Below are 9,960 nucleotides of genomic sequence, written 5' to 3'. Positions count from 1 at the left end.
TCTTGTGTGCGGAACTCGTACAACATGATTGTCCGAGGACACCAAGAGAGCATTATGGTCTGACATATCTCTGACCAACTTTCTAACATTAACAAGAGGGAACAGATCCTCCCAATCATTACTCATCAACACACGGTCTAATTTTTCTAGGGTCGGGTGAGCTTGGTTATTAGTCCACGTGTACATCCCCCCACACATATGGATCTCGTTCAGGCACATAGAATTTATAACTGAGTTAAACAAATCAATATAAATGGAGTGGTGCCAATTCTTATTCTTCTCCCCACTATGTCTGAGGATATTAAAGTCCCCCCCAATAAGGAAAGGTGTTTGAGTGTGGCTACAAAACTCTGCCAGCTCCACTACAAAATCATTTTTGTCACAATCATGTGCAGGACCATAAACTGTACATAAGGTCCAGACTTTCTGAATGTCGACATCAAGGAAACAAACTTGTAAAATGAATCTCCCTTTTCTCCAGGAGATAACTTCAAACTTCTCTTTTTTCACTCCACAGAGGATGCCTCCTGATTTCCCAATAGCTGGGATCCAGTCCCAATCAAAAGCATTATGAGGATCTATCTTCCTGAAGTAGCTCTCCAGAAAGTTTTTCTTATGGGTCTCTTGCAGGCAAACAAAGTCCAGGGAATGATCTCTGATCATATGAGATAGGCAGGAACTCATTCCCTTTTTTCCTGCCCCCCTACAATTTCAAAAAATTCCTATCATTTACAATGACTTTTCCTCCCTCTCCCCCCTCTGGTGGCCCTGTAATGATGGACAGGACTGCCAGTTTTGGTATTATCTTTGCCCATATCAGATTTTTGACTTCTAGTAACAGGTCTAGATATAGCAATTTTAACCTTTGGCCTTTTTTTCCTCCTGGATTTTACTAAAATAAAATTGGCCTCAGGGTCATCCCCCCATTCAGTGCTAACTGGAGTTTGATCACCCTTTCCATTAGTGATATACATCACACAGTCCCCATCCTGATTGTCAGAGGAGGGGGCATGTACATCACTATTATTTCCCCTCATTTTCTCTAATTCTCTAAGGATATCTACACTAGAGAAATTAGAGTCAGGTATAATCACGTCCATATTAGATGCCCTAAGCATAAGATCATTATAAATGATGCAACTTTTTTGTTCAAACAAATACATAGAGTATTTGGCACATCCTTTCATTTGGTAAGAGAAATCACTATGCATAAATAGGTCTCCTGCAAGAACAAGAGCCAAACGAATAATATAGTGCAGCATTCAGTGGTCACAAGTTCTTGGATGCATACGCACTGGGGGTCACATGAAGACAGCGAGGATGGACATCGATCCATATCTAGCACAAAATATGAAGAAAAAGAATACAAGTGGCAGCATTAGCCGCAGCCGCAGTTGGGGGTCAACGAAAACGCCGCTCCAACTCAGCAAACACTTTGACCTTTGTTAGCGAGCCACTAGCAGTCCAAGCACAGCCTTTCATTTCAATAGACAAAAGCCCGGCCGAGCTGGCCACGAATCCTACCATTACCATGGTACTACCATGCACGGTCTCTGATTGGATCAGGTCTCGCTTAAATCCAATCGAATGTCACGGACAAAACCCAGACCAACAATAGTATACTCGTCTCTAGCACTGCAGCGGCCTGTCAGTCGAGCTGCATCAAACCGGAGTCCGCAGAACACACATGCCGGCCTGACCAGTAAGCAATACCCATATCAGACGGACATGATAATATCTCCAATAAAAAAAGGAAAACCCACGGCACCTCCATGTGTTGAAAACACACACAGCACACAAGAAGAATACAAGCGGGGTTGCCAAAGTTTTCAACTCCGGGTGTGGAATCTGACCGCACATCGCCCCCCTTGTCCCTCAAACCATTTTCCCCGCTTATACATGGCGCCAAGTTGGGGTTTTAAATCATTTCACACAGCACCGCAGCAAGGAGCACCGCCGTGGAGTTGACCTGGAAACCCAATAATTTTTTGGGCGACCCCGCCCAATTAATAACGCTACTGCTACAGCGGGAGCGTTTGGCCTTTGCGTTGGTATGGAACGTTTTCACGTCTTGACAAAACTGGTGGTTGCGCCTGTCAATTCTGCGGTGCCGCGCTCATCCGTCGGAGCACGAATCCAAGGGGGCACAAAACAAGGTCAAATTTCGCTCGTTTCGCGTAGATGCTGGTATGGCTTGGGCGGTCGTACGTGCTGTAGTTTGTAGACTATTGTGCTGTGCACGCTTGAAAATACAGCAACACAAGTGTACATCAGTACGTATAGCTGGCTGCACGTGTAAACTCACACTGTGGAGGTCTGTTGGATTGTTGTGCCGCCGCGCCTGAAGCTTGGGACTACTCGCTGTCCGACGAAAGAAAGAAAGAGCCCTGCGTACATGTGTTTATTGAGCATCGTGTGCGGATCTTTCTCGGGCGATCGACCGGGGGTTTGGGATCTTGTGGGTGATGATTTCGCGCAGAGGACTTCGATACTCAAACCGAAGAGTCGGTGATTCTGACATGTACACGTACCGAACGTTTCCGCTTAGGATGACCCAAAAGATCCCAACAACGAGGCCCTGAACTAGCTAGCTCGGTTTTGCTTAAAGTCAACTTCTGGTATCATCTTCGTCGACCGACTGATAGGTACAGTAAAATCCATTGACACAAGTAATCTCGTCTTGGGTTTTGATATTGACGTCCCATGCAACAGCAAAATATGAATACTAAGTATTAGGACATGGCAGGAGACATTTTCGTCGACTACAAAAACGTCTGTGATGACTTCGTTAATCTCAAAATGATGTATCGGCTTAGTCTTTTAGAGGTGTTCATAAGGTAGAGTATGCGTGCGTGCGTTCATATGAATGCATGTGCATATGTATGAGCGTCCACATTTATATTGTGCTAAAAAAATTACGGCATTGTACTAGTTACACATTTTCTCTATGTCACCTACAAAACACATATACCAACAAGGTTTCTAGCCATACACATTTACATTACAAACCACTTGCAACAATAACAAAAACCACTATCTTTAAGCTGTTTATATAAAAATGTATTGACTGTCGGTGAAATCCATTGTCTTTTTTCTAGAAAATTAGTAAAATTGCACGCATGTACATAATGCTTTATGAGCACCTCTAGGCACCGTGTCAAGTCTAAGACTTAAAGGATGGGCAGACTCAACCACAAGGAAACTAATCATCCGTGACTGTAGACACTCCACATCATGAATTTTGTGGTGTTTTGTTATAGATCGACCCAGAATGTTGGTTATTGATCTATTGGATTAATAATATTCATTTTTAAGAAATGCCATCACCTTCAATTTCCATGTTACGAGGCCAAGTCCGGCCTACGCGATTTGCGAAAAGGGCTCTCGAGATATTGAAACGTTTTTCATGCAGAAAAGAAGAGATATTGAAATGTTTATAAACAATGTAAATGTAGGAGAACTGATTGTGGGTTGATGTCTTTTGTGTGTGAAAATGATTCGGATCTATTATCAGAGTTCGGCAGAAGTACAAAGCATCTCGAACATAATAAAAATTACACTAAGATTCCAACAGCCTCAAACAACCGCCAAAATGAGCCGGCAACGCGCCGCTTTCGCCGCTCCCCTACCGGAGCCAGCTTGACCTTGCCGATGACAGCCGGGAAGTCTTTGTGCACGTGCCCTTTAGGGCCAACGCCCTGGAGCCGCAGTCGTCGCTCCCCTACCGAAGTCGGTTTGACCTTGTCGATAACAGCCGAAAAGTCTTTGTGCACTTGCCCCTAAGGACCAGTGCCCTGAAATCGGAGTCATCACCGTCGAATCCTTGCATAGATCTGAAGCATCTTTGATGAAGCAACATGCCAATACAGTCTTATGAATGTCAATCAATTTTAGTATACATAGCTTGGTTTGGGAAAGTAATATAAGTTCTTTTAGATCACTACTTTATAGTGATACAAAAGGTCTTATATTACTTTAGAGAGAGAGTATTATCCAAGCAAAAAAAATAGTGATGTTTTTGTGACGTCCAAACTGAAGTAAAATTCTTCATGTTTTGCTGAAAAAGGATTATTTTGTAAAATTCCACGGAGTTCATGTAGGCTCGCTCCTTTGTTCCTTTTTTTTTGCGGGAATATTTACCCTCTTTTTGGAGAAGGAAAAAAACCCGCAAAATTTCTACGGTCGAACAGGCAATAGTATTTACCTGCAAAAAAGAAAGAAAAAATAGGCAGTAGTATTCCCTCCCTTTCTACACAGGAAGCAGAGCTGTCTACTCCTGGCTGGCAAAAACGAGATCGCCCTGGCTGTCACCCAAAAGCGAAGAGAAGAGAAGAGGTCCACAGCGCGAGCGCGTGGCCATCGTGGGGAGGAACTCTGTGCAGCGCGAGTGCGAGTGAGCTAGTAGCAGCACTTGAAATGGAGGCGAGTCAATTAGTCAAACTCCCACGACTTCAAATCCGTGTACGCGAGCGCGCGCGAGCCGGTTTAATTAATTTTAGCTGCGTGGCCAATTAGCCCGGTAAATATCCCACCACGCTTCCCCTCATCCATCCCTAAGACTGGTCATAGTGAGGAGTAACTTAGACTAGTATCATATACATGATACTAGTCTAAGTTACTATGCAAAGTAACATGATAATAGTGTCATAGATGATTTTATTTATTAGCTTATAGACTTATTTTGTCTTGAAAAACGCTACGTTACATTAACATATTATGTTACCACCTCACATTAAATACTTGCCACATAAGCAAAAATTTCTTAGAGTGTGCTATGTTACTAGCTAAGTTACTCCCACTATGACTAGCCTAATAAAGCACGATTAATTCTAGTACCCCTAAACTTTTGGCTTTGAAAGATAGAATAATCTCCGTATTTGCGGCGTGCTCCCCCACATGCTTCTTCCCAAGTCCACCACAGCTCCCCCACCTCCTGCTTCCCTCGCCGCCCGTCTATATAAGCTTCCTCATTCCTCTCCCGCCCAATCCATCACTCGCACCCCGCGAATACTCTTCTCTTCCCTTCTCTTCTCTTCTCTTCTCCGCACAGCATCACTGCCTCCGGCCGTGTCGAGCAAACCAAACCAAAATCTCCTGAGTTGTCTCGCTCGCCTCATCAATCCTTGGCGTCGCTAGCTTCATCTGGAGGCGAGGAGGCGGACGGTTTGAACCCGATCATGGATATGGCGCACGAGAGGGACTCGAGCAGCGAGGAGGAGGTGATGGCCGGCGACCTCCGCCGCGGGCCGTGGACGGTGGAGGAGGACATCCTGCTCGTCAACTACATCGCCGCTCACGGCGAGGGCCGCTGGAACTCGCTCGCCCGATCAGCAGGTAGGATCATTGCACTGCACAATCCAATCCATGCATGCATGCTGATGCTGGTCTTTCAAGTGCTAGCTGTAGTAGATTGGTTGCTTGCATCATTTTGTTTCCGCGAGAAGTGCGTGAGGCTTAGATATTTCTAGTATATCATGGATGGAGGGGGAAGCAACAAACCTGTCGCTCTGCATCACCATGCTAATATATGGAAACAGATAGCTACGAACCTACTGCCTGATTTGTCTAGCCGGAAGCTAGCTATAGTGAATGAGAGAGATGGAGGGAGAGGGGAAGAATTTTTAGTGGTTAGCATTATTCCCAGCCATAGGGATATTTATTACTAATCTCTCCTCCATTACATCACCCGTCTCGTCACATACATGCTCCGCATCCGCATCCGCATCCGCATAAGTAATCAGCAAGTTGGCGAATTTATATTTGTTAGTAGCAACCACTGATGTGATGTTCCATTCATTCCATGTGATTAATCTTGCCTTGCGTACCAGGTCTGAAGCGCACCGGCAAGAGCTGCCGCCTCAGGTGGCTCAACTACCTCCGCCCCGACCTCCGGCGCGGCAGCATCACCCCGCAGGAGCAGCTGCTCATCCTCGAGCTGCACTCGCGGTGGGGCAACCGCTGGTCCAAGATCGCGCAGCACCTCCCCGGGCGCACCGACAACGAGATCAAGAACTACTGGCGCACGCGCGTGCAGAAGCACGCCAAGCAGCTCAAGTGCGACGTCAACAGCCAGCAGTTCAAGGACGTCATGCGCTACCTCTGGATGCCCCGCCTCGTCGAGCGCATCCAGGCCGCCGCCACGGCCGACGCGGTGCAGGCCGCCGCTGACACGCCCCTGTCGTGGCAGCACGGCGCCGACGACGCTCTCTACGAGTCACCGGAGCTCCCTGTCGACGCGTGCTGGCCAACGGAGTACGCCGCCGTGGCCGGCGGGCAGCTGCCCAACGCCTCGGTCGCGGAGCTGTCGAGCACTACTACCGCCGGCTCTTCCTCGCCGTCCACCACGGACTCTGGCGCCGGCGCCCAGCCCAGCTGGCCTGCAGCAGTCGACGGTGCCGAGTGGTTCACCACCGCCTGCGACGCCTCCAGCGCCGCCGCCACCATATGCGACACGGACCAGCTGATCCAGCAGCAGGCACCGTCCCAGCCCGCGGGTGCGTGGACGTCCGAGCCGCTGCCGAGCCTCGGGTTCCCCGAGCTGGGCGTCGCGGACTTCGAGATGGGCAGCTTCGACGTAGACAGCATCTGGAGCATGGACGACTTGTGGAACACGCAGCCGCAGTTCGTGTGAAAAGTCAAGACGGTGGCATGGAAATCCTCAGCTGCGACGGTGCCCGCGGGGGGGCGTGCGGCCTCCGGGTCCGGGGACGCGTAGCAGATCCAGCGGAGGGAAACGGATTAGAAGAAGAAGGAGAGGAACCACCTGGGACTGGGAGGATTAAAACAAGACTAATTTACCCTGCACGTGAAGATCTCCCGGCCTGTTCTGCTCCAGTTCTGCGCCGTCTTGTCTCCTGTGTTAATTTATTACTACGTACAAGGGTAAACAGATACGTAAAAGTGTAGCAGAAGCAGATGATCTACTAGTGTTAGCTGTGCCGCCGTTAATTATGCTATGTTCCGTTTAATCTTACTCATTCTTTTCGAGTGATTACTACTACATATATAAGTATAAAGGAGGAAGTACTAGTATATGAAGTGAACTGTTGATAGGAACTGTAGTTTCTAGAAGTGGTAATAAAAGCAATGCTCCGACGTCAAGTCATGGTTAAATTCGTACTGCGAGCATAGCATTCCGCCCATTTCTCGCCGCTAATTGTGATCCTCGCGCACTTGAATTCCAAGTGACGAGAGGTTTTTTTCTCCTTTTTCTTTTTCGCTGCGGTTGTTTGCTATGATTACGATGACGGCGACCGCGCTGGGTCGATAGATTTGTTTATGCCGACATGGATGTTTTATACTCCCTCCATTTCAAAATATAGTACGTCTGCGTTTTCTGAGGTCCAACTTTGACCATAAATTTAACCAACAAGACCAACTGCGGTGGGAGAAAAATTATATAATTGAAAACTTCTTTTGAATACGAATTCACTGATATAATTTTTGCTCCCGCCGCAATCGGTAGTTAAATTTACGGTCAAATTTGAAGCACGAGAATAGAGTAAGCACTATATTGTGGAATGAAGGGAGTACCAGAAATTCAGTACGAGCGGTGCTGTTACATCAGCGCCAACAGTTCCCAGATGTGATCTGCATGGCCGCTGCATTACACTTGTTGTCCTCGTAGCAACTCTTCCGTCGTGTTCACACTCGGCATAACTCATTCATTACAGAGAGAGAGTATATAGCAAAGCAGAGCTCATCTGATGAATCCAAGTGCATGCCGAGCAGATATGCTTTAAAATTTCAGCACTAACCGCACGGCACGCGCGTGATCAGGTGACGGGTTACTCCAGTTACAGTCACTAACACACACTTGCATGATCGGCTGCGCAGTGGGCCGGGCCCTGCCTTTGTACGGGCAACGAGAAAAGAAAACCAAGTGAAGGAGAGGAGTGGCACGATATTTTCCGTATTTTCACACTGCATTTCCTTTCCTTTCTGAAAAGGAAAAAAACTCTGTCTAAAAGGCAACTCCTGGGAAAAGCTCCCCGCGCGCGATTGTCGTGGCTGGGCCGACCTAGCAGAACGCACCACTCGCCAGCGAACGTCAGTTTCCATCGGCGATTTTTCAGATGCGGCGTCGGTATTTTTTTCCTGCGTCCTACTCCTGCGAGGGAGCACCGTTTGATTGTTGAATTGGTAAAAGGCGGAGAAACTCCATGGACTATGGAAACGTGGATTCGTTAGTTCGTACTTGAATGGGACGAGGACGGAACTGATGGGTGGGTGACAGGGAAGTGTGCATCCTCCGCCGATTTCTTGCAGAACGTCGTCGTTTGTGTTCTTGGTAGTACCCCTATCTGGAACTTGCATGATTTGATTTCGGTCGGTGGCTTTCTATCTTTTGCACGTTGATGATGACTTCTTTTTTGAATTTCTGACGCATTTCTATTAGGACTTAAACACATGGGGAATTAGATGATGCCCCGCTCGTTGCTGCAGGAATCTTGATAAAACTTATGCATAAATAGATGCTAGAAAAAATAAAACTATTGCAAAAACAAATTTAAGAACGCTCTTGGGATATATTTTTAAAAACAATAAAGCATATGATAAAATTTTGAATAAAACTCCCGCAAAAAAATTGTTGTATCAAAAGGAAAATCTATTGGACTGATGTCAAAGAGGGTGTCATTTTTAACAAAAATGTGTAACATGACCTACATATACTTACTCCAAACGTACAATGCGCAAATATATGTAGTTCATGCTACGAAAATCTGTAATATGACCGTCTATGCCCGCACAAAAATAAGTGAAACAAATTAATATGCGTGGTTGCTGAGATGACATGGTTGTATGTATAAATTAGTGTATAAATTGTAACTTATGACCACACACATGACTTGATGGTGTGGCATAGTTGCATGAAGAGAAAAAGTAGATAGTGGATTGCAACTATTTAAGTAAGAATAGAGGATGACAGATATCTACTCTCAAAATATGCTTTCGCCCCGCTTTATAGATAAAGCATACGTCCATACAACCACATCTTAAGCACAGTCATAAAAGAGAAATGCTGGAGCCACAACACAAAGACGCCCAAATGAAAGAAGAAGAAACAAAAAGGCCTCCAAGGGCAAGCTACGAAACATGCGAGCAGTCGGAGAGCCAACGCGCGATAGACACCAGGGTGTCCAGGAATAGCTGAAGTCGATCACGATCCCTCGGCCTAGCGAGCGGATGCCAGTGCTGCAAGAAGGTAAGAAATTTGAAGAACGACTCATAAGCACGTCGCGGGAACACCCGCTCAATCACCATCTTGTTGCGAGTAGTCCAGAGAGTCCACATCATAGCCGCGAAGAGGAGTCAGAACAGTCGGCGCTTACGGCCAACCTGAGTGGCCCTAACCTGCAGAAACTCTGCAAGGTCATGAGCCTCCCACCCTGGCCCTAGAGCCTCACGAACAAAGCACCAAAGTGCGTGCGCTACTACGCAAGAGAACAAAATGTGCGTTCCCATTTTCGGGACATGGCACAAAGGGCAAAGGCCATTGCCCGGACCATGGCGTTTCAACACCTCAGTCCCCGAAGGCAGACGATCACAGAGGAGCTGCCATACAAAAATCTTAATCTTCAAGGGAAATGGTGCCTTCCACAATAGGGATAGCCACTGTAGAACCGACATACGACATAATGCCTGATAGGCCGAACTAACGGAGAATTCACCCGAAGGAGAAAGGCTCCAAGAAACATTGTCAGGGTCCTGGGGCAGAGGAAGAGGGACTACTTCCCTTAGGTCTGTCTATTCATGTACCTTATCTGGTCCGAATGAGCGGCGGAATGCAATGTTCCATCCCTCCTCCAAAGCAGCCGCAGATACAATAATGGTCGGGTCATCACAAATCGCAAAGAGCCCCGTGAACCGCAAGCGGAGAGGCTCGCCCTCAAGCCATGGATCCAACCAAAATTGGGTCCCAGACCCATTGCCAACCGAGAAACGCAAACCCAGCCTAAT

The 9,960-nt window shown here is 47.1% G+C and overlaps 1 protein-coding gene across 1 annotated transcript; it reads left to right on the top strand.

Moving 5' to 3' along the window:
- The first annotated feature begins 5,000 nt into the window (after positions 1–5,000).
- LOC100873104 (transcription factor MYB2) lies at positions 5,001–7,136 on the top strand. The gene is made up of 2 exons (XM_044504409.1): positions 5,001–5,334; positions 5,829–7,136. The coding sequence occupies exons 1-2, from the start codon at positions 5,178–5,180 to the stop codon at positions 6,629–6,631; spliced, it is 960 nt and encodes a 319-aa protein (XP_044360344.1). The 5' UTR covers positions 5,001–5,177; the 3' UTR covers positions 6,632–7,136.
- Positions 7,137–9,960: the final 2,824 nt, after the last annotated feature.

Source organism: Triticum aestivum, chromosome 4A (assembly GCF_018294505.1).
Source record: "Triticum aestivum cultivar Chinese Spring chromosome 4A, IWGSC CS RefSeq v2.1, whole genome shotgun sequence".
NCBI lineage: Eukaryota > Viridiplantae > Streptophyta > Magnoliopsida > Poales > Poaceae > Triticum > Triticum aestivum.
The sequence above is the reverse complement of the archived record's forward strand: the minus strand, read 5'-3'. Positions and strand labels throughout refer to the sequence as shown.

Excerpts from the sequence above, each read along its gene's own strand:
- LOC100873104 (XM_044504409.1), top strand. The coding sequence starts at position 5,178 with ATGGATATGGCGCACGAGAGGGACTCGAGCAGCGAGGAGGAGGTGATG. Across the intron at positions 5,335-5,828 it reads CTCGCTCGCCCGATCAGCAG|GTCTGAAGCGCACCGGCAAG; the intron begins GTAGGATCATTG and ends CTTGCGTACCAG.